At 48.3% G+C, this 23,898-nt stretch overlaps 9 protein-coding genes across 9 annotated transcripts; 8 read left to right on the top strand and 1 right to left on the bottom strand.

Annotated features, from left to right (window-relative positions):
* Positions 1–378: 378 nt before the first annotated feature.
* Positions 379–810, top strand: TbgDal_V4590 (hypothetical protein, unlikely; the record flags this gene model as incomplete). The annotated part of the gene is made up of 1 exon (XM_011775305.1): positions 379–810. One exon carries the CDS (start codon positions 379–381, stop codon positions 808–810), a length of 432 nt encoding a protein of 143 aa, XP_011773607.1.
* Positions 811–1,039: 229 nt separating this feature from the next.
* On the top strand, positions 1,040–1,348 carry TbgDal_V4580 (hypothetical protein, unlikely; the record flags this gene model as incomplete). The annotated part of the gene is made up of 1 exon (XM_011775304.1): positions 1,040–1,348. The coding sequence occupies one exon, from the start codon at positions 1,040–1,042 to the stop codon at positions 1,346–1,348; it is 309 nt and encodes a 102-aa protein (XP_011773606.1).
* A 63-nt stretch (positions 1,349–1,411) lies between these two features.
* Positions 1,412–1,720, top strand: TbgDal_V4570 (hypothetical protein, unlikely; the record flags this gene model as incomplete). Its single annotated transcript, XM_011775303.1, has 1 exon — positions 1,412–1,720. One exon carries the CDS (start codon positions 1,412–1,414, stop codon positions 1,718–1,720), a length of 309 nt encoding a protein of 102 aa, XP_011773605.1.
* Positions 1,721–1,886: 166 nt separating this feature from the next.
* On the top strand, positions 1,887–5,453 carry TbgDal_V4560 (hypothetical protein, conserved; the record flags this gene model as incomplete). The annotated part of the gene is made up of 1 exon (XM_011775302.1): positions 1,887–5,453. The coding sequence occupies one exon, from the start codon at positions 1,887–1,889 to the stop codon at positions 5,451–5,453; it is 3,567 nt and encodes a 1,188-aa protein (XP_011773604.1).
* Positions 5,454–6,248: 795 nt separating this feature from the next.
* Positions 6,249–8,750, top strand: TbgDal_V4550 (hypothetical protein, conserved; the record flags this gene model as incomplete). The annotated part of the gene is made up of 1 exon (XM_011775301.1): positions 6,249–8,750. One exon carries the CDS (start codon positions 6,249–6,251, stop codon positions 8,748–8,750), a length of 2,502 nt encoding a protein of 833 aa, XP_011773603.1.
* Positions 8,751–9,601: 851 nt separating this feature from the next.
* Positions 9,602–13,801, top strand: TbgDal_V4540 (hypothetical protein, conserved; the record flags this gene model as incomplete). The annotated part of the gene is made up of 1 exon (XM_011775300.1): positions 9,602–13,801. One exon carries the CDS (start codon positions 9,602–9,604, stop codon positions 13,799–13,801), a length of 4,200 nt encoding a protein of 1,399 aa, XP_011773602.1.
* Positions 13,802–13,822: 21 nt separating this feature from the next.
* TbgDal_V4530 (hypothetical protein, unlikely) lies at positions 13,823–14,272 on the bottom strand (the record flags this gene model as incomplete). Its single annotated transcript, XM_011775299.1, has 1 exon — positions 13,823–14,272. One exon carries the CDS (start codon positions 14,270–14,272, stop codon positions 13,823–13,825), a length of 450 nt encoding a protein of 149 aa, XP_011773601.1.
* Positions 14,273–14,851: 579 nt separating this feature from the next.
* TbgDal_V4520 (hypothetical protein, conserved) lies at positions 14,852–19,786 on the top strand (the record flags this gene model as incomplete). The annotated part of the gene is made up of 1 exon (XM_011775298.1): positions 14,852–19,786. The coding sequence occupies one exon, from the start codon at positions 14,852–14,854 to the stop codon at positions 19,784–19,786; it is 4,935 nt and encodes a 1,644-aa protein (XP_011773600.1).
* Positions 19,787–21,370: 1,584 nt separating this feature from the next.
* TbgDal_V4510 (hypothetical protein, conserved) lies at positions 21,371–23,764 on the top strand (the record flags this gene model as incomplete). The annotated part of the gene is made up of 1 exon (XM_011775297.1): positions 21,371–23,764. One exon carries the CDS (start codon positions 21,371–21,373, stop codon positions 23,762–23,764), a length of 2,394 nt encoding a protein of 797 aa, XP_011773599.1.
* Positions 23,765–23,898: the final 134 nt, after the last annotated feature.

Raw genomic sequence — 23,898 nt, 5'->3', positions numbered from 1 at the left:
GATTAGATTTATGCTGTTTTATGTTTTTTTTTTCACGTTTCTTTTTGTTATTGCCGTTTGTATCTAATTGTGTTCACCCCACTCGCCGGTGTCTGAGTAATGCGTGAATCAAAGAAACAGAAATATACCAATAGCCGTCACTAACTAGAAGCAACAATAACAGAAAAGGAAAGAGTTGGAGGGCAGAGAAACAGGTAACTTTTCCTGCTAATAAAATTAAAACGAGAGCATTGAAGGGAGAAAGTTTTTTTTTAAAAAAAAGAAAAAGAGGGAATAATTTGGGTGTAAGCGTTTATATGAGGTTGGATATGAAATTAATAACATATTGCATTTTTTTTTTGGTGTTCTTTCAAATAGTGATGATGGTGGAGTGGAGAAATGCAATGCGAACTTGTCGACTACGCACTTCATCAACTGAAACGAAATTTCTATATTGTGCTCTGCTTACTTACTTGCACTCCTTCTTGCCGTTGTTTCTGGTGTTTTTTTTTGTTGTTGTTGTTCCCCCTTAAATTATGGTGTAGCGAACAACGCAGGCACAAAACAACTGTCGGTTACATGTACAGATATATATATATATATATATATATATATATGATACTTTATGTGTGCAGTTTACAGCTGCTGTTCTCTCCTACTTATGTTTGCCATTGTTCCTCATTTGTTTTCGCAGACGACAAACTTTTCAAAAAAAAAAAAACTGTGTCGCCACGTCTCACATCGGTTTCCATTGTTTGTGTTTGTGCTCCCTCTGCCTTCGCTTGGGAAATACATGAGTTACATGTGGGAAAGTGGAAAGGTGGGAACTGAAACTAAATAATAAGGGAAGTGGAAACAAACTGGTGAGCAAATAAAAGTATCAATACAACGGTACCAGAAGGGTTGGTAATAGCAAGAACTTTTGTGTGAACATTTCTTTTTCCACGGTTGTTTTCTTTTTTCTTTTTTTTTTCTTAGGTGTGCGTGTTTATGTGTATTTATGTGTGTTTTGCAGAAGTATTGAAGGAGTGTATCACTTTTTTTTCTTTGTTGTCAAACAATGAGTATGATATTGTATTTGTTGTGTATGTACTGTTTCCTTTTTTTTGTTTTTACTCCAGTCCTTTTGGAATTTAGGTGTAGTGTGGCCTACCCATCATATCATACGAGGTGTGAGGAGAGGACTAAATTCTCTCATGGGGCATTCACAGAGATATCGCACAGTTTTGTACCGCTTTATTCCATTTTCCCCTTTTACTTCTCTTCTACAGCTCTAATGAATATCTTTGTCGTTACTTTGGTTGTGAATCAGTTATCCGATTACCATCTCTTACAATATGTCAGGCATCTCTGCCGCTCTGTGTTTTAATTTCTTTTTTTTTTTAATGCTCCCCCTTCATCTATCAGCCCCCTTTTCTTTTTTACTTATCTCATGCTTTTTTGTTTGGCTTTACTCTGTTCTTCTCTTCCTCGTTTTAACTCTGCTCCCAAGATATGGGATGGGAAAAGAAACGAAGGGAGGGTTGATCGCCACATATTGTTTTTTTTGATTTCACTGAACATTTTCCTTTCATTTTATTTTGCGTCCCAAAATCTTTTTTTTTGTATAAGTTACAGTTATATTAACTTGACGTCCCCCTATTCACTAGGAAGACGTCAAAGAAAACACAAGGAAAAGGGAAAGAAAGAGAAAGAAAGAGGAGTGAGCACCTCCTTCTGCTTGACTTTTAAGCACGAATGAGGTTGCTCCTCAAGTAAAAGTGCGTTCCAGCGAAGCGAATCTTAAGCTTTGTACATAGAAAACAGTTTTAACGTTGCTTTACGGTCCACGTCAACATATATAGGAATATATATATATATATATATTGTGTTGACACAAAGTTAGTCATTCGATAACCGCCGATTCCATGGCATCCTTGCAGTTGGGTAAGAGCACTGTAACACGCGGCAGTGGTCATGAAGTTGGTAACCAAACGATGGGGGTCGAACCGGTTTTATCCCATCACGTTTGGACTTGCGGTCGTGGGACAAGTAAAAACACTCCGTTAAACACTCAACCATCATTTCAGGAGGAGTCACCGCCTGTTACCAACGACAGAATCAAAGCGGAACCAACCGCAGAGAGCCCTCGCAAGCATGGAGTAACGAAGCACACACCCGGTGGAGAACAGGGCAGCGGATCACCGGATCACACGGCTCCGGACGGCAGAGCTAGTACACTCCCTCCAAGTGAATGTTGTTCTTCACCCAATGGCCTACATCCTGAAGCGAAGGATGAGGACCCTCCAACGTTAACAACGGCAGCGTTGCCCACGGGGATTCTCTCACGGGAAAATCTTCTCATTGAAACAGCGAAGCAGCAGCGGGAGCTTCAGTGGTACAAGGACCGATGTAGGGAGCAGGAAGTTGCACTGTGCGCTGTGAATGAGAAACAAGCAGTCCTCGAAGATGCCCTCATTGGTGCTCGCATTGCAGCACTTAAAGAGAAGGAACGTCGCCGTGAGTTTGTAGCCATGGCTGCAGCGCAGCGGCGTGAGGCTCGATTGGCGCTCGAACCGCAAGTCCATGCCTTACGCGTTATGGAAGGTGAACTGGGTGGATTGAGACGAGAGCTGAGGCACACTCGAAAGCTGTTAGAACAGTCTGAAAAGGAGCGCGTGGCTTTGACCGAGTGTAAAGGAGGGTACGAAGCGGAACTGGGGAAGCTGAGGAATGTAAATGAGAGAATACACGGTGAATTGAAAGTTATGCATTCGCGTTGTGCCAAGTTGGAACAGGTGAATGCGAAGAATGTTGAGGTTGTTGACGCGGAAGCTTGTGAAGTGAAGCAAAGTAAAAATACAGCCACCACCGATGTGGATGATGAGCACGGGCGGGAGGTGGATGCTACCCTGCATATAACATTTCTTCAGCTTTATGAAGAGATGGAGCGTCGCCAGCTTGAAGCAGCTGCAGTGCGAGAAGTTTTCGAGGTTTATGTGGACTACCTACACCGTATACAGAGGGAAACATGTGGAACCATGCTGTTGCTTTGTAAGCATGGAAAACAATTAGTCAACACCCTTACTCGCTCAGATGCTTCACTGAGTGATGGCGGTTGTGCTGATGACGGTGAAGTGGGGGGCAGTTGTGCATACACCACTCTCCTGCGCTGTGCGAACGAAGTCGGGAAGCAACTACAAGCAATAGAAACGGCTATTGGGGACCAACTTTTAACCGCTACACAGCAACAGCGGGATATGCAAAACTTACTACTCACTGAGCGGCGTACACATCAGGATGAGCTAAGGAATATCGAGCAAACTCTACAAACTGTGCGGCAAGGTGCCGAGGACATGAAGGAAAAACTCACTATTGCTGACTGTCGGTACAATCAACTAGCACAGGCAGTGAAGCGCCACTGCCGTCAGTTACTCTCAGTCTCGGCGAAGGGAAGTAAGAACAAATGCAAGTCAGGCAATTCAAAGCAAGAACGGAAGCTGTCAGAGAATTCCGCTGAAAGAGAAGTGACCGCAGTAAGGAAAATTGGGGATTTGTTGACTATTGAGGGTAAGGGAAACAATTCTGTGTCTCCCCAGGTAGCGTCACCAGCGGAACTCTTGAATCCTGCGAAATTACTGCTAGGGGATGTTCCGTCATCAGGTGGAGAAATCGAGTCGTTGCTGGCGTTGCTGAAGACCTCACAGCAAGCAGCGTGCTGCGCTCTCGAGGATATGCGGGAGACTCTGGATTCTAACGAAGCGCATTGGCAAAAGGAACGTCAACGGCTTATTGCAGCGACTACGGAAGTGAGGCAACGACACCAGGCGACGGCAAAGCGATTCCAGGCCTCGCTGACAGCTGCGCGAGCGACAGAAGTTGATTTAGAGAAGAAACTCTCCGCTGCAGTCGTCGAACGAAAGGTTGCAGTGAAGAAAGCGGAAATAGCAGAAATGGAGCTGCAGTCCTTTGGAAAGCGACACCGGCAGTTGCAGCAGGAATTACAGGCGATGAAGGAGGATTGTGAGTTACAACGAAAAGAAGTTGGGAACCGAACTAAGGATATTGATGCGCTTAGGGAACAGCTCACGGAGCGACGTGAGGAGCACTTCGAGATGGCGGTTCTTCGTGGTCGGTGTGATGATCTGGTTCGCATCACAGATGCGCTAGAGCAGCGTGTACAGCGTGAAGAGAAAGGAAAACATGCACTGTATGAGGTTGCACGATGCTTCTGTGGTGTTTTAATTGCTGTGGTGATGCGTGTGCGGACGGTTGTGGCAGAGAGACGCGCAATGTGTCGAGCCTACGAAGCCGCTACGGAAGAGTGTCGCTCGATGATGCTGGAGCTGAGGGATACGATAAAAGATATAAAAGTGGAGGAAACTCGACGAAAAGAGAGCAAACGCTTGGCGCCATTTATCTATCACCCCTCCTTCTTCGCCGTGGCAACTGTGTCCATTGCGTGCACGCGCATGAGCCGGGCGACAAAACGTTCTCGTGGCCCTCGACGTGTATCGTTTGAACTTCATGACAGTCATGCCGATGGTCAAGACGATGATGGTGCTTCACGGCTTAGTGTGCCCGCAAGCGGTAAAGTGTTCGCTCCGCCTAACAGTTTGCGCGGTGTAGTTGAAAGCGTCCCCCTTTTGTCAGAACTCTTTCGTGGACCGTTTCTCACGAATATTGTGCGGACGGTGCAAATACCCCCGTTACGCGACGTCCTCCCCATCATAGTGGGTGTATACGAGAAAAATAACACAGTTGGAAGCACTTATTTACTGCAACAGGTTATTGATATTGCGGAGGTTGACGTTGCTTCTAACGAATATCGGGCCCATTTCGCCCCCTCAATGACACCATCATGGAAGACCGACCCATCAAAATGGGTGAGGGTAGGTAAACAGCATTGTGGTAGATCCTGTAGTGGTCCCTCCAAAATGGCGCCTGCCCAACGCTTGCGTGAGGTGTTTCACTTTTTACGCCACCGCATTGACAAGCTGAAGCGCGAACAAGAAAAGCACAAGGAAGCGATGTGCGGTGCCTTGGAGGAAAATCGTCAACTTCGTGCTCAATTGGAGGAATCTCAACAAATGGCGACTTCGTTGCTACGGAAGCAGGAAGAGTATGAGCTGGAGGCTGCCGTCAGCAGCGCGGCACGCGGCGCGTGTAGAGGTGTGGATCAGCGCCTCAGTGAATTGTATGACGAACTCCACAAGGAGCGGGAGGCGCGCCGCGTCGTTGAAGAAGTTAACGCACAGTTGCGTATGCGTGAGGTGGAACTACTGGCGTCCTCTCATAAGATGCGGGACGAGGTGCGTTCACTTTCTATTGAACTCGCAGAACAGCAACAGAGTTACACCACTGATAGGTTAAACTACTCCTCTTGCAATTACAGCCATCGTCCTGCTGCTGCCGCTGAACATTCAAAGCCACTGTACCATCCTCGTTCTGTGTGCCTATCAGGGGTTGAACTCCCATATACTTCTGCGCAGTAAACTATCGGTTCTGGTGCCACGTGATCTTGGGGTTGGTGATACGGTTATGATTTTGACAATGATGTGACAAACTTTGCCTTGAAGCAAAATGTATGGATAGAGGAACCTTTTTTGCACTCTGCTTGCAGTATTGACGCACAGTAGATAACATGTTGATGAAGGGAGTTAGACAAGGAAGACGTGGTGGTGAGGTTATGAAATTCTCTGTTCACACCCGTGAGGTTAAATAATGTGTAATATTTCTTGAAAATCCTCTTTGTGTACTTTCGTTCCCGACGTTACTTGGCAGTACACTCCTTTTCGTGTTGTTTTCCTGGATTCCCCCATTTCGTTTTTCAGTTAGCGTTTCGTCCACGAGGAAAAGAGGGAACTCAAAGTTTTATAAGGTAACATTTAGTACTTGCCGTCCTTGGATTCTTACTTTGTTCACTTCAGCGAAGTTAAATACGAGCCAAGGGATATTCATTGCAGGAGGTGGGGGAAGTGACAGCGATTGTATGCGGTACGGACTGCAAGGCCATACACAACGGTAAACTCAGTGAGCGGTATCTCTCTCTCTCTCTCTCTCGTCTTTTTTTCTTTGCTAAACGTTTTATTTTCATTCGGTATTTTTGCACTATTATCCACTATCGGGAGTCGCTTTTGTGCTTTGACAAGAGTTGCTCGGCCCCTTTACTTGAGCTTGCCGCCGCCTTCCCCGAGGTATAGTTCCCTTTCTCAATAATTTATTTGTGCTTTATTTTCTTTTTCTGCGTTGGCCTACCATTTCGTCATTGTTGCGTGTTGCTAGTCTGCATGGGCGACGGCAGCCATCCTGGAGGGTCCGTGTGTGCCCTGTTCGTGTGTTGTGTATGCCGCCGCAGCGTGCCGTTGGCAGGGCAAAGTACCGTCTGCACTATGAACATTCCTGGCAGCGCAAAAAGAATATATAAACACAAAAACCCTGAAATTTTATCGAGAGCGCAAACAAACACTGACGAGGATGTAAAGAGCGCAAAGGAGTGCTGCGCGGCATTCCCTGTTATTTCTCAACGTAATGAAAGGCATCAGCAGGGGAAGGTTAGGCTCCACCCAGCGGTCAAAGGATCACGCACGACAGCCACTGGTAAATATGGTGCGCTGTCGCCCTCTCCATTCACTCCATGGTCTGTAGACGGAAATAGTCGAGAGGCCAGTCAGTATACCGAGAGCGATTGCGGCGGAGCAAGCGAAGCGTCTACAACCTACGGTAATGTGAAAAAGGTAGCGATAGGGAGAGCCCAGATAACGGCGACGTTACCGGAAACCTTTGCACATCAGTATGCATGGTTTCCAAAGGAAAAAAACGACGCGTATATTTCTGATGTTTGGAGTTCAGTACAAGAGGGCAGCACAGTTCCCTCATCTGGCGCGTTAAATCCCTCTACCGCTTTGGCGTCTGCCCCTTGCAGCAACATTTTGCAGGACCGACTTCCGATACCGCTGGCGTCCCTAATACTATCAACTCCATTCCCTAGTCTTAATATTTCAACTCCCCATATAGCAGGGATTGTGGAAGCTGAGTCTCCTGGAAGGTCTGGTGGTGGAGCTGCTGATGGTGAGGCGTGTAATCGTTCCAATGCTGCGAACCTCGAGGAATGTGACGATAGCAATGAATATTACTCCATGGCTGGCTCTCACCTTTCGTTCACATTTGCTCAAATGGGTGGAGGCCTGCAGTCAAATGAATCGCATGCTTTGAGAACCCCGTCTCCCCGACCCCAAAGAAGTGGAAATGCCCCCACGAACGTAAATGCGGAACTAAACGACGTTAGCTGCAGCAGGATTGGGTTAGCACGGACACTGACGTTAGAAAGAACAGTATCGTGCGGCACCATATCACCCCCGCCGATGACAGACGTTTACAAGGCGCTTTTAACTCAGTTCTCCGAGCGACTGATGCGGCAGGTGGTTCATGGAAGTACGACAGACCTGCCCTTATGCATTAGTTGCTGGATATCTGCACTAGCAGGACAAAAGGATGCCACAACTATTGCTATGAAAGATTTGGCAAAGCTTATGGAGGTAGCGGAGATTCCTGATGAGTTGGAAGTTCAACCGAGTGGTTACCATGTGGATAAAAGTAACTGCAAAGAGCAGCAAGATAGACAATCCGGCGTTTTCGATTTGCAGCAACAGGAGAGCCTGGAAAGGTTGAGTATTGAGGTTGACGAAGCAGAGTCGCACCTGGCACACATCTCTTGGGCACACTTGGAGGTTGCTGATGAAATGCTCCCGGACCTGAAAGCGCAACGTGAAGAAACTTCGCGGAAGATAATTGAGGTTAGTATTAGGACCACTGCATATCAAACGAAAGCGTTTTACGAGGTTGCTGAAACGGCAGCCGCCTTAGAAAAATCCATACAAAACATGTCGCAGAGCTACACCCTCGCTCGCAGCACCCGTGCGACCTCATTGGCCTTTCCAATTAACACGAAAGGCAGCATCGGAACCATAGCCCGACTACGCCTTGGGAAAGTCGCCCCAAACACCCCAAAACAGACCCAGGTCGTAGCGACCCCTGCAACAAATAAAGAGGCGGTACCAGCTATATCGGAAGACAAGGAGGATTCAAACGATAGGTCGGATGTTTCGTGCTGTGGTGCTGGTGAATTTACCGCACTGACGACCATGCAACAACAAGTGTGCTTGCACTTCACGCGAGGTTTGCTTGACAAGCGTCAAGGCTTTGTAAGCACAACGGAGATCAACAACGCCTGTGGTTATCTTCTTCTTCTGCTCCAACACCTTATTGAATGGCACAGCATTAACACCAGCAGTGTTATACTGCATCCTAATGGAGAAAGGAGCACGATTGAGTTGAAGAAGATGCGTAGCGCGCCACCGGACGCACCCAACATCACCGTTGACTTCTTCATTAAAGATAATTTTTTCTCGAGAAAGACGTTTGACAAAGCATGCTTTGGTGTTGCTTCGTGTGTCCGTGAGATTACTGTGTGGATGGGGCGGCGCCTGCAGCAGTTGCGTGAGTGTGTGGAGCGCAGCGAAAGGGGCGACCGGTCAGAAACTGCAGCCAATGCAGATACAAGAGCAGAAGTTGTGAAACATGGGTGGGTTACTCCGTCATCACCACCTTTTGCTATAAAGGGAGAGAAAGTGGGCGGTCTATCGGTACGGTATGGCGAAGTAAGCGATGGTGAATGGACCGCAGCGATGCGGAATCTGCTGGACGTTGTCCATTGGTGTGTTGTTGTTTCGTGTGAAGTGAATGATCTTCAACAGATGCTTTTTGAAAGGGATGAAAGCTCTAGCAGCTGAAAGGAGAGGTACATAAGGAAGTATGTGCACATAAATACACACACACACACACACACACGTATACATCAAGTTTTTTTTTCGTCAGCTTTGTTGGACTTCTAAGTGGTTAGAGTGTGCGTGCTGCTTCGCTCTTCTTTCTTGCTGCTTGGCCTTGCTTCCCACAAACGGAGCCACGGGTCTGCTCATGGAATGCTTTTTTACTTTTTCAATCTTCCTTTCGTTAGTTGTTAAAAATTCGATTGGTATTGTTTAACAACTCTTTCACCTTAGTTCTTCACCCCTTTAACTTCTTCAACCCTTGTTTTATATTGCTGTTGGCGTGATTATTGGCATACCTATCAACAACCAGGGGGCAAGTAAATACATAACAAAATACGTTATTATAGTGAAGGAGAGGAAGTAGTGTTACCCATTGCGACATCCGTTTAATAAGAAACGGATCAAACGAAGGATACACATATCAGGAAGGGTATATATTTTGGGGGGAACATATATATACTCATATTTGTATAGAAGGATCCAAAGATATTATTTTTGTGCTCATATTTGTGTGAAAAGGAGTGGGTAACAAATATAGGTTGTTAAAAGGAAAATATATAGCTTCATAGATCAGGTTCGTCTTTCTGTTCCGTACACCTTCACCCCCTACTGGTGTAACAGTAAGGATTCCCGGTACAGTAATAACAACAACAGGTTGGGAACAGGAGGACGAACTTTCATCGGTCGCTCACTGTGCGGAGATAAGGATTTTGGTGATTACACTCTACCTACATACATATCTGAAAAAAAAACAGGGGAAACTTCAAGTAAGAACCAACTTGAAAGCACACCAGTCGCTGTAGCTCATACGGATGGATCCACTAAATGCAGTTGCGCTCATTACGGCCGGCTGCGGGCAGCGGTGCGCATCTCCCGTTATGGCTTACAACAATATGATTGCGTACAGCTCGTCGGATTCAATTTATCTATATAATCCAGTAAACCACAAATCCAGCGAGATAACGTCGCGACGGTCGAGCTCGATGCAACCTGGCTCTTCCAACTACAGTGGACCCAATGCCACTGGAAATGAGAAGGTGGTTACAACATATCCTCTCTCTCGTGTCTTTTCCAATGGTGTTAGAGGAACAATAATGTCGTTCCACCTTAACGACGAGTACGTTGCATGCGTTACGAGCGATGCGCATGCAGTTGTCTGGAAGTTAACGAATTGCGAGTTACTCAACAGTAAGGCGGTGTTGGAAAGCGTCAAGGATTTCTTCAAAAGTGGAGGTGCTCCTCGGCAGGTGCTTGTTTCCGGTAAGCACCACATTTTGTTTGGCACGTCAAAAGGTTACGTGGTTTCTGCTAATATGCACGATGGGGTTACAACACACAGTGCAAAGGTTTCAGCGGACGGTGGAAGTCATAAGCATGACCATACAGCGGGAGCTGTTTGTTGCATGAGCGCGTCACCCACGCGTCCCGACGTAATTGCTGTGGGAACGTCTGGAGGCCTGTTGTGTGTGTTTTCCTTGCATCCTGTAAACGGACTAAAGCAGAGTCACGCTATAAAGCCGTTTTTGAGAACTTCTTCATCTGCAGCTGAAAAGGGGAAATCTGGTGTCACCGTTTCTGACGCAACTGGCAACGTTGGACACGGCGGTGAGGGAGACAAAGACACCTGCTCACACGCTGTTACGTCGTTGGTCTTCGACCCAAATAACATCAACCATGCTGTTGCTGGATCCTCCGAGGGGGCACTCGCGGTTGTGGATGTCACGACCGCCGCTGTTGTTCAGGTGTTTGAGGTGCATGATACACCGGTGACGTCCATTTCATTTTTACCCGCTCAGGCAGGCACATTCGTAACGACTGACGGTGAGTCCAGTAAGCTGCATGTATGGACCGTCACAAGCCGTACTCATTCTCACGTGTGGGCCCCTGTATGGACTACGACCCACCCCGAGAGTAAATGCAAAGGTCTAGAGGACTATTTTCCAAAAGCTCCAGCAGGGGACGCTATAGCTTCAGCGGTGTCTTTTGCATCAGAGCACATTGTTCTTTCTCTTAAAAACGGGAGAGTTGTCGTTTACAGCACACAGCGGCACGACATAGAGTTTCAGACACCACCTAGTCATACAGATACGTTGCACAGTTGTCGCTACGCATACCACAACAAAGATGTGCTTGCCACAACTGGTGCCGATGGCAACGTTAACATGTGGAACACGAGGCAATTGGAGCTACAATCAAGCATCTATGCTGGCACCGTTGCTGTCCAGGGCGTTGATTGGAGCCCTACAGGTAAAAATATCGCCGTTGCACTTAGCAATGGGTTAGTTATCAGTTACAATGTAAGTACGCATCGAGAGAACTGGCGCATAACACTCACGAGTAGTGGTGCTGTGTCCTGCATTGCGTGGAGCCGCGTGGAGTCGGGTAGCTGTATCGTAGCTGGATATTCCGGTAGTGTTTCTTTGCTGGCAGCGAGGGACGGAAAGGAATTACGGCGATACCGTACACCAACCGTCGTTCTTTCAGTGGATTTTGACCCGCGAAACGCCAAAAACTTCTCAGCGGCTTGTAAGGACGGCCAGGTTCTTCTGTTTCAGACTAGTGTTAACCGGGAATCGCCCACACTTGTGCTCTCGGGTCACACGGATGCCGTTACTGGCGTTGCTTATAATGGGATTTTTGGACACCTGCTGCTCAGTTGTAGCCGCGACTCGACATTGCGTCTATGGGACCTGTCCACCACAACATCCCACGCAACATCCGTAAGCGCGCGCGTGTTACGGGGCCACACCGGTCGAGTTCATGCCGTTGCATGGTGCAACGCCGCACCCTATCTCGTACTCTCAGCCGGTGCAGACTGTACCCTGCGCCTGTGGGACATCCGTACTGAAACCAATTTGTTTTCTGCGCGTTGTTCCGGTTCAGAGGTAGTGGCCCTCAGTAGTCACCCCCAGCGGCCGTTTGTGTTTGCTGCAGCGGCTAGAGACGGGGCGGTCACATTTTGGTACATGGGGCTCTTACGGCACCTGAGTTTGGAGGCATCATTAGGTACAGTGGACCGCTGCATCACGTCAGACGATACTGTCCTGATGGCTGCTCCCTCGGCAGCAACTGGGAATGCAGCACTGGTTGCAGCTGAAGTCCTGCAACATCTGTGCAAAGAGTTGAAGGATGGTAACACCACCCCCCAGAAGAGAATGGAACTGATCACAGATTTCTTCGAGTTCCCTTTTGGCGCTGCAGACATCTCGCGGATCGCCAAACTTGCAAGCAATCCAACTGATATTTCGCACGCGGAGTGTACGGTGCTTCCACACAGTCAATTGGTGGAGATTTACACGGCCCGGGCCAAGTTGGCAGTGGATAAGGCGCGCAACAAATCTGTCGTTGCCGCAGGAGAAGCGTACAAGAGTGCACGGCTGGTGGAGGCAGCTAATGGGATGCTACTTGTGGGGAAGGTGAATGAGTACTGTGACCTGATGATGGAAGCGGGGGAATGGGACAGTGCCATCAGTGCAGCGCCGCTAGTGAGTCGAGACTTTTGGCGATCAGTTTGTCTGAAGGCAGCGGAAGCAATGAAAAAGATAGGGGACATGCGAGCCGTACGTTATTTTATTATGGCGGAGGAAAGTGCGGTGGCCGCTCGGTGTGTTGCCTCGCAGTCAGAAAAGAATTTCGATGAGGCCGTGGTGTTATTAAAGACATGTCCGCAGCGAGCGGACGAACAGAAGAGCGCGGAGCCGCTGCATAACACTGCAGTTGATACAAACGGTACTTCGAGGGCTGCGTTGGAATTAATGGATGCCAGAGCAACGGTGTTTAAGAATGCCTCCAATCCCCGCATTGTAGCGGCATCTCTGCTCGCTGAGGGTGCCAACGATGACGCAGCTATGCACCTTATCCGCAGCGGGGACGTCACATTGGCGCACCTTCTTATTCATACTGTTCCATTGCAGCACTTGGCAACAATAGATGCAGGATATCGACTCTCTATGTTGCAGTCTTGTAGTCAACAACAATGGGATACGGCACTAGTGTGTGCTACACGACAGTCAAATGTATACGATGGTCTTGCCACGGTATTAACGCTTTATCAGCATGCACTGATCAACCCCATTATGGGTATCGGCAGCGGTAAAGGTGGTATGGCTACCTCAGCGGCTAGCAAAGAAGGTGATATCAACGGCACTCAAGCAGCCCAGAAACTCACGACATTCCATGAAAAGGTCCTTAATGAATGTAAGCGTCTCCAACTCCCCCTCGACATGGCAAGCATCCAGCAAAAGCACGCCAATGATGGTCTTGCATCTGTTAATCAAGTCGCCGCCATGGTGTTGTCACCAAGTAAACCGATTGGTTCTGAAACAGGCGAGGACCTTATACAGACTATAAGCAGCTTTATCGACAACATTTTCCAGGTGGTGCTGCAAGACATAGATGGAGCTCATACTGTCTTTTATCTAAAGCAAGCATATACGGTCTCGTCTTACGTAACCCTTGTAATTCAGGGCCTTTCAACTGACTCCGCCCCACCGGCAACGCCCCCACCACCACCACCACCCGCAGCGCCAGTACCGCTAGCGATACCGTTACCGGCCGCGACGGTGACAGCCACACCACCGGAGGCAGGAACAAAAAGACATTCGGCGGTGGCGCGCAAGTTTCTTGCACAAACCTTCCTTCTTGCTGCCCTGATGTGCGTAAAGGTTTATCGATTCCCCAAACTACTGAATCCTGCCTTTACGAAAGCCCGAGAGCTCGCTGGGAGTGACCACTCCCTCATGGGACAGCTAACCAAAGCGCAGCCACATCTTTCTGCCTATTCCCCGCATTCTGTGGAAGTCGAGTGTTCAGTAGTTGGTGCAGTGCTTCCTTATCTTAGCCTGACAGAGTGCACTCAATATAAATCTGCCCTGACTCTTGAACCAATTGTTGGACCGGCGATTCGGCTCGAGGATGGTGACTCCTACATTTCGCAGAGTGAGGCCCTGCAGTGGTCAATGTGTTGCGCCTTCTCACCACTCGCCACTGGTGCTCACTTGCTGCCATTGTAATTCAGCAGAAGATGTTTCCGTCTACCAGTGAAAACATAGAAATATATACACATGTGTATTTCTCAGGGTGAGCCCGCTAGCGTAAAAAGCGTTACGAATAATAAAAGGAAGGAAATGGTGACCAACGGGTGCTCCCCTTGTACGAATAAGAGTGATGTGAAAAAAAAAAAGCATGTAGGATTTGACTGATAGCGAAGGTGATGCGGTGGATGATCGATGTATTCGTTCCATATCACTGGTGCGGTATCTGGTTGACAGATTGTTTTGATACAGGGAGATGTGAGAAAACGTGTGACCCAGCAGCGCCTTGGAGAGCAAGAAAGGGATAAGATGTGCAATTGGCAAAGGCGGGTGATAAGAGCAAATGTATGTGCACATATATACACATCGTACAAAAACGGGGGGAAACTGCGCTGGGTCAATGACTGATGAGAATTGAATGCAAGGGATTGGTTTTTTTGGGGGTATCATTGTTCTGGTAATCTTTCATATAATGGTGGCCCCATTTTCCCACTTAATTGTGGGGTTATAATAATTTTGTATGTTTGATTTGATGTATTACATCGTGAGTGCTGGTGTATGCACACCGTACCTCGCGAAGCGGTATTTCTACCAGTTATGTTTCAACGGACAGTGATGGTTGTGTTGGTAAATGGACACCACTGTCATTGTGTACTGCACTGCGATAGAGGGAATGGGAAGGAAGAGGAAGAGGGGAGAGCAGAAAGAAGAAGAGGTAGGGAAAAGAGGGTTGTGATGATGGAGGCCTGGAAGGAGAGCTACGGGTGCCGCCACCAAAGTGGTTGGTCTAATCCATGTTCTCTGTACCAGATTGTATGCCTAAAGGCCTGACGTTCGTATCTATTGGTTTCCATTATCCACTTGTGAGCAAAAATAATGGAAACTATCTTAATGTGTAGCTGTGGTGCCCATTGTGTTTTGCAGTATTACCGGGGTTGCTAATACTTCTCCGTTCCTGTTTACGCGCCTTTCTTGTTTTGTCCCTCACATTTTTACCTCTTTTTTTCGTTTCGTACTAAACAGCGAATCATGTCCCACCACGGGTCACTTCGACCACCTCTTTGTTTTCGGCTTTCGGCGGTACCATTGTTTCTCGCGTCTTCAAGTTCTGACGCATACTTCCCCTGTGCCGTGGGGGCGGTTTCCATCCCCAGTGATGTTTGTTTACACTGGCTCTCACTTCTTCAACCGAGTCCCCTTCTCGACTTTCCTTTGCTGTTATACCTACACTTCACGTTTATACTCCTGGAACACTGCAACGCGCTGTTGTTTAAAAGGGGGAAGAATAGAATGTACACATTTAAACGACCACAACAACAGCAACCGCAGCTTCAGGGGGCCAACATGGGCGTCACCGATGCGGTGGACCCTCCCGCAACGGGTGCTCCTTTTGTGGATGGAGATAACACGGCGTACCCCGCGGTGGCCGCTCAGGCTTCGCAAGAAGGTGTGGGAGAGGAGGCACAACAGCAGCAACATCAGCAACCCGCAGGATATCTATCGGAAGAGGCTACTGCTGAAGAGGCTCTTCAATATTGCCAGCAGATGGTGTTGCGTAACCCTGTCTCACCCCCACCAACGTGGAGCGGTGCACGTCAGGTGTTGCCGGCTACGGTTCCAGAGTTGCATCTCATACCCTCTGCGCCTGTACAAGCGCAGCAGCCACCGCATATAACACCATCGGCGTCTGTAGTGCTGCAACTTGACGGTGTTGTGCCGGAGGGAATGACACCAAAGGAATACGGCAGAAGTCTTGTGAAGTATATCGTTGAGCTCCTTGCCTATCAGCGGGCGACAACTGCAATAACGTCGCTGCGTTTTGTAAAGATGGGAACAGAGTTGATGCAGCTTGTTGTCACCTTTGGGCGTGATGTGAGGTTGGCAATGCGCGTCATGGAGGAGTTTACCAATGTTGGCCTTTGTGCGGGTTTTGTGTTGGAAGACGATGGGGACCTGAATAGTGGCGGCAGTTTTGGTGGTAACAAACGGGCAGTGCCACCGTGCGCTACGTTTCAAGTTACGGACTATCAATTTCTGCTTAATGGAGGACGTGGCATAACAAGCGAGGACATTGGTTCTCTCTTTCAACCGGAAACTGGAAACGGGGAAAATGATATGAATGTTATTTCCGGTTTTGAGCCTGGTGTCTTTTACGTGGCGGTAAAGAAACCGGGGACGGTGTATGAGTGGTTGTGGAACCCTTTCTGCTCGTTTCTCGTGCAATATACGCTGTTTCAGCGTTGCGGGGTGCTCATCACAATGGCAGACTGTATGGATGAGTTCTCGCAATTCAAGGGAGGCCCGCAGGTAGCGGTGGGGCGCCAAAAAGGGTCGGACGTCGGGGAGAATTCGAGGCTGCGGCGCGATGTGAAGGATGACACTGGTGAGACTAATGATTATAGCAATAATGGGGCCAAATACGAGGATGATGAGGCTGCTGACGACGACGATTACCTTGGCAAGAGCAGCGACATCGAGGAGAAGAGGGGAGGGAGGTGGGTAAGGTCTGGTAGTCCAATGTGGTCTCGCAACGCTAAGGAAGAAGTTGATATATTTGGGGGTTTGGGCACCGGGGTGAAACCACAAAAACTAAGTGAAGAGGACTTCGTCGACAATGACATCACTGAACTTCTTCAAGAGGTGAAGGCGGATGGTCAAAAAGACGTGCGCACAGCAGAGCAACAGCAGAAGCCAAGCGCACGGCACCGCAGTGGCCAGTCAGCACCGCGTGCGGAGGCGCATGCACCACCTGCCGCTGAAGTAAGCGTGCCTCATGTTGCTGCCGCTCCACCCCGTGCAACGCCAGCACCGATACCACATAGTGGGTCGCAATCATGTCCTCCTTACGGTTCATATTATGGCTATGCTGCTCCAACTGCCGCTTGGCAGCAACCGCCACCACCCCCACCACCGCGTACGGACACGCCGCCTCCCTATCAAGCAGCTGTCATGAGTAACATAAATGAAATGAAAGCACCGAAAACTGATTATCCTGAGTTAGTTGAAGAAGAAATCTCTAATGAGGATGCTGAGGAGGGAAATACCGGTGACAATAACACAACTCAACAAGCACCACCTCAGATGATGTATTGGGGGTCAGGGGGAGGTCCGCCCGGGGGTGCGGCTGGCTATTATCCGCCATCGACGTACGCGCAATACGCAGCCCCACCATACGGCTACCCGATTCCTCAACATCACCATAGTCACGCCGTGCCATCCTCTATGCCTTCTATTTTGGGGCAATCAACATTTGGCAGTTTCGTTCCAACAGTTCGAGTAGAGGAGCGGGTGGCCGTGCAGGTGCAACCAATCACGATAAATGGCGCACCGTGTGTGTCTTCTATAACGGTGGATGATGTGAATAGTTTGGCTGCGAAAATTGTGGAAAGGGTGCAGTTGGCGTTCCCATTGGGGGCCTTGCAAAATGGAAACACAAACCTTTTAAATAGCGGCGAAACCACAACGCGCGTCGATGGTGAATATGAAGGTCCAATTGAGACAGCACAGGCAATGCCGTCAAACAACGAAGGTGAAGACCGCCTGCGTGATAAAGAATTGATGTTTCCTAGCATTCCTTGCGATTTCTCTGTGCCACCCTTGAGCCCTGAGGTAGAAGACATCGTTTCATTTCTGCAGCAGCACTCTGCCGACATCCGAATTATTTTAACTAGTACCAGCGAGGAATTCAATGATGGTCGGTCGCGTATTGTGGAAGCACTACTGGTGGAAAATAGCGGTAGCTGCAATGATGAACAGGCGGCTTGGGACCAACAATATGCCCGACCAAAAGATGGAGAAACAATAGCTTCTGTTGAGGCAACGACCACGGCGGGTAAGCCAGCAACGGAAACTGAAGGGACTCAGCCGAAGAAGATTAAACAACTTCCAACGCTTCTACCCTACCTGCTGGCTAGCAAAGGAGCGATATCAATCCTGACAGCACTCGCCAACTGCCATGCAGCGAAGTTACTTCCCCTTCTGTGTCGCTGTATTCTTCCGTTTTTGTTAGACACAACAGTGGTGCAGTCTGTTGGTGTCGTGGCCCTCCGAAGCGACCCCACGGCAGCAAACCCCCTTGTGCTTCGCCTCTTGCGCCACTGGGCCTCTTTAGCCATGTGGTTGCACGAACACATCCAGAGCCTGGCTGGTGAGTCAGCACAAACATCACAAGCAGCAGCAATGGGTCGACTGACGTCCCAAGTAGGGAGTGCGATTGACGCGCTCCTGACAGCCATGTCGAGTGAGCAGCGAGAGAGTGTTGCAGAGTTCTTGGCAGAAACGAAGGCATTGGAAACGTTTTTTCAGTCAATGCCGGAGTGTCCTCGAAGTGGTAAGAAGGAAGAAAATTTGAAAGGAGAGGTATCGAGACAGTCCAGTTTCATGCTTTGGGATATCGAAGGTGCTGTGTACCGGTCACTACTGCGGTTGTACCTAAATGCGGACTTCTTCAACGGCGAGGAATTCGCAAACATACTGTACGCTTCAAAAACTAGCCTGACACGTGACCACTTCTATTTCATTCGTGTCGCCCTTTCGAAGAGTAATGTGAGTCCCACACTGAGCGTCGAAACCGCTCGTCTTTGCGGCTCTTTCTTGCGCCTCATGGAGTTGATGCCCCGGGATATTGGTAAGAACAAAGAGGTTGACAAAAACTCTGGTGTGCGGTGCGTATTCACTGATCATGACGCCTTGAATCTTCTTGAAGCAGCGTTGCGCGTTCAACCTTCTGAGGAGGCATATCAATCTCTTCGAAGTGCGTACTTTGCGAAACCTGCCTCCGAGGAGCGCTATGAGCAAATCGAGAAGAAGTTGTCGTCCACGGTGCTTCCTCCACCGTATCCTCAACAGCCGGCCAACATCACAACAGCCATATTGGGCACATCATCCAGTTACAATCCGCAACCGAGTTCTGATGCACAACAGCACGTTACAACAAGGCGATGGCTGCCGGAGTGGACGGCTGCTATGCGTCACTACCCGCGAACTGGTGAGCCCTTCACTCCGCTTCCGACAGGTTGGACGTCTGCAATGAGCCGTTCGTATGGGTACTACTACTTTAGGGACGGCAAAAGCCCTGCCACTTATAAACACCCGACAGATGCAACAGAGTTTATGGTAGCTCCGCAAGCTTTTCTGCTGGAAGCCAGGACAGCGGTGACGTTAGACGAAGTTCTTGAGTACGCGAATCGGATGTCACAGGAGTGTAGGACTGATGATGCCTCCCGAGAACAACCTCCCATCATAACCAAGGAGGTTGCAGAGGAGTGGATTAACGACCAGCGCATTCGCCTGGAAGCCCTGGACCTGGCGGCTCTGGATCTCATGAAGGTGTCGTATCATACAGTTGGCAGCGGCGGGAGGAGGTATGGCGAGCGAAATGAACACGCTGATGGGGACGGTGGCAGACGCGATCGTCGCCGCAGACATCATAGCCACCGTAGACACGGCCGGAGCAGGAGGAAACGGAGCAGAAGCAGGAGCAGGAGCAGAAGCACACGAGGCAGTAGAGAACGGCGGCATTCGGATAGGTCTCTGTCGAAGACCCTGAAGTTTAGTTCGTACCCCCCTCGTGGCCACCCTTTCCCGCACCTTCCCTATCGCTGGACTTGTAATTTGAGTGCTTCGAAGGGTCTGTATTACTTTCGTGCACCTAATGGTTCCTTAGTGTTTACTCATCCAGATACCAGGCGTGAGTATCGTGTCACACCACAAGCTTTTGCTCTTCATCATAACATTCAAGTAGCCGCCATTGCTACGACTTCTAGACGCCCCGTTGAGGAAGTTGAGCGCTGGTTGTCGGACCAGCGGAACCGTGATGAAGACATCGATACGGCAGTAGTTCGTATGATACCGATTACATATGTGTGGAGTTCATGTGACGATGAGGAGGGAGATGATGAAGGGAAAAGGTTCCACAGGGAGGAAGGTTCGTCGCGATTGCACAGAAAAGATTCAAGAAGGTGAATGAAGGGAAAGACAGTGACCATCAAAAAAAAAAAAATAAGTTAAATGATGGCTTCTTGGCGAAAGAAATGAACGTACTAACTCTGGTAGTGCTGAATACAATGCCAGCACGAGCTGGATCGGAACGAACGCGCTCAAATATGTCGCTTGGGAGGTTTCTTCAGTTGGAGGCGGCGGCACTTAAGTGTCTATTATGGAAAAGGGGGGAAAGATTGGTATATTCGGTGTATATTGGCATTTGCTTATTTCGAATTTTTATCGCCATTCATGGCGCTCTCATTTTACTACTGAAAAGGGTGGAGGAGATCTCAACACAGCGGCTGCAGGGGTTGGTTTATGTTTCTTAAGATGATATGTGCTTAACAATAACACAAACTTGCATTGTGCCGTGATGTGATGTGATGTGATGTGGCGTGTTGTGTTGTGTTGTGTTGTACTGAAACGTGAGAGGGACACTTAAGAAATCAGTTGGTAACTTACGTGTGAATGCGTCCTATTGTGAGGAATAAAATCACCAGTCAGAGAATTAATTTTAAAAAAAAAAATAGGAAAAAAGAGGTAAAGGAATAAACCGAAAGTGATGGATGTTAAAACAAACCAAAAGAAGGGAAGAGGAACATGCAAAATGTCATAATTTTTCTCGCTGCACTCAACTGATATTTATATGCTTTTCTCCTCTTTTGTTCTTTTCCATTGTGGTTGAACTTTTCAGGATGATTGTTATCACGGTTAACGTTGTAACCATCACGGCTGCTTTTTGTTTCAGATACATTAGGTTTCGCTTCGCATGTAACAGAAGTGACACCCTCGCTGCATTGTTTGCTCGCACGTTGTCGATAAATTACTATCGCTGTGGTGTTTGAAACAAATAACCTCGTTTACTCGAAAGTGAGGAAAAAGAAAAAAAAGAAACACTACTAATGAAATAATGTGCTGTAATTATGTGTCTCGCTTTGTGTTTCACACACTGGGTACACACATACATATACACACACATATGAGAGCATTCGCCTCTTCATCTCTTTCTTCGTCATTTCTGCACCGAAGCTTAGTCGAGGGTTGAAACGACGAAAGGAAAAACAAACAAACATCTTAAAGTGAGCAGAATAAGGTCAAAACACACACAGATATATATATATATATATCTTTAAAGATAGTAAATAAGTTGAGACAGTACTGTTCTCAACTTATTTGTTCGCGGGGAAATCCGATCCATATCAACAGTGAGGCAGAGCGATAATACTATCATACAAGTTTATACTTTGCTGAGCATCTGTTTCCCCTAAAAAAAAAAAAGAAACAAACAGGTGCTATTACGTCCTGTAAAAGAAAGAAAAGAGAGGAGCAGTCAAAAAAACAGGAAAGTAAAATAAAGAAAAAGGTAACAGGCATATATATATATATATATATATATATAATAACGAAACCTCACAAGGAAATTAACTGAGGGGGAAAGAGTTGACAAAGAAAAAGGTGGTTTCCGAAAGTAGTACAAAACGCCCCTTTAAATCGTTGGGAGTTATTTTGACGTTTGTGTGTGTTTGTGTGTGTAGTGGCATAAAATTACTCGCAAGCCACAACGTCATGGCGCAACACTCAGAAGCATCAGACCCCGGAAGTAGCCTGCGCTGGGTCCTGTATGAAGATGTGTATTATGCCGCAATCGTAGTTCCTGCAGAAGAGGCACCAGTGGATGTCCCTGCTGATAATCAGTTTGTGTACTTCCTCGGTAGTGAATCCGGCTCTGTTGTTCCCTTAACTGCCGTTGAGCCGTTTGATATGAATAATCAAGAGCGCATGAACCACCCAGCCGCTGCTGCCGGTGTCGCGGTTGCTAAGCAACTCATCATGGGAACAGGTAGTGGAGAAAACGAATTTGCAGATGGTGATGATGAGTGGACGGCGAGGCCCAGCAGAGAAAAAAGGACAAAGAAAGGAAAAGAGAGGAAAGCTACTGGAAAAAAGAGAGATGGTGCTGCCGTTCCCCTCAAGAAAACGAGGAAGAACGCGCGTATTATGGATAACGAGGATGATTACACAGAAAGCAGCAGCGACGAAAGAAACAGTGGCACCTCAGAAGGTTCCGAGGAGAGCTCTTTTAGCAGAGAGGATGAAGAAGAAGAAGAGGGGGTTGGGTTGGGGCACTGGCGAGAAATCGAGAAAAGTTTGGGTTTCACACCAACATCCAAAGGGAAGAAAGGGTCCAACGCCACCAAGAACACTTCTCGCCGCGGCTTCTCCTCTCCTTCTGAAAGACGTCCAGGGGATTATGTTGGATTCTTTGACAGCTGCGCCGGGTCTCCTGTAGCCCCCTTTGTCGCTGAAATAAACTATTACTACCGCAAAGCACTCGATGAGGCTAAAGCTAGTGATTGTGCTCTCAATTTACAACAGTCTGCGCTTATTCGCGCTGTAGAGACGAGGCTTGTGGCCTTACGGGCAGAAGTTTTGCACCTTAGGCGATTGATACGCGACGCAGAAAGTGAGAATGAGGAGCAGCTAGAAACCGAGGAACTAAAAAATATTCGGAATCGGATAAAATTTCTGGAGGATTCGTTCAGCGTGGAGGAAATTGTTAAACAGGAACTTCATATGGAGAAGATAACGCCTCCGCAGCACGAACGGAAGCGCAGCAGGGCAGCAACCCAGCTTTTCTCGTTTGTCGATACCTCTTTTGGCTATTTGTTGGATGCAGCGTCCGCCACGGCCCTCCCACGCGAGTCGGCGGCTGCTCTGCTGGACGTTTACGGCTCCCAGAAGCGGGAACGGGAACGGTTTGTTGCATCCAAACAGGGTCTCGGAAAGTTAGGTTTGAGAGCTCCAAAGGCTTCTGTGATGGAAAACTGGCGGAGGTCCCGTGAGATGATTGTTCTCGACCCCATGAGTGATAAGCGACCGGTCTCCAGGCGTTTCTCCCAGACACTCAGGAAGGTGGACCAGCGTGCAAGGGAGTGCTACAACGCTGCTTCCCACAAAACAAACGATATCATTCCGAGGCAGCGAAGGCCGACCACCATATACAACTTTAACGACCTCAGGTTTGAGAATGAACGTCACTCAGAAAGTTGTATGGAAGATGGCGTTGATTTGGTGGGTTACAACGCCCTCGGGCTTGGCTTTAATGTTACTACCGATACCGCCGTCGCAATCGACGCGGACGCCGATATCCCAGTACTTTCTCCACTCAAAACAAGTTTTGACCCACGTGCGACTTTTATTATCGATGCAAGTGCAACAGCACCCGACTCCCTAGCCGCCCAGCAACATGGATACTACAGTGCGCAGTGCAGCCAAACTCTTCGCTTACCGTCACAGGAGTCCTTATGGGGAAGGAGTGAAGTGCCTGATGCTGCAGGATGCGATGCCACTATGGCAAGTCAACATATGAGGAGCATTTCACGCACTGGTCGATCGCTAAGCCGTGCAGGCTCAATGTCCCGTGCATCTTCGAGAGCATCATCCGTGATGTGGGATGCAACTAGCGGCACTTCTAGGAAACACGGCAGAAGTAATGCAAGTAGTGTAGCCCGCGGCTCGCGAAACGCCGGTGATTGGAGAAGCTCGGCGAAACGTGTTATTCTCGAACAATTAACATTGTACCTTCGTGGACTTCGCGGTAAACCTGCCGTGTTAAATAAGGAGGACTTCTCTCACACTGCTAAGGAACTACTTGGGCGGGCTCTTAAAGCAGAGTCAAAACGCAAGGGAATCTCACTGTCACTTCAGGCAACCAATCTCCGAGCCACATTGGAGAAAGATGTTGAGACTCGCCTGCGCAAATCTGTGGATAATTATGTCCTTCGCCACTTTGTAAATAACCAGGTGCCCAACCGCCACAAGAGTGTCGACATCGACTCTGGCAGCCATGCGAGCAAGCACCGCAGTGAGATTCGTCGTCGTGAAGATGATGGGGAGGAGAATCGCACCACTATTATTAATGAAGATCGTGAAACTGACTCACCGGTGTACGACCAGTAAAATATGGTGGTGGAGGTTAAACTGCTCATTGCTTCATAAAAGAGATGAGGTGATTGAATGCTTTCGTTTTTTAATAACAGCGTGGCGATTTACGCCGGCGTGTATAAAGATGAGATGTGACTATTATTATTACC

The sequence above is a fragment of the Trypanosoma brucei genome, chromosome 5, assembly GCF_000210295.1.
Source record: "Trypanosoma brucei gambiense DAL972 chromosome 5, complete sequence".
NCBI classification, from domain to species: Eukaryota; Euglenozoa; class Kinetoplastea; order Trypanosomatida; family Trypanosomatidae; genus Trypanosoma; species Trypanosoma brucei.
This window is presented reverse-complemented; position numbering and strand designations above follow the sequence as displayed.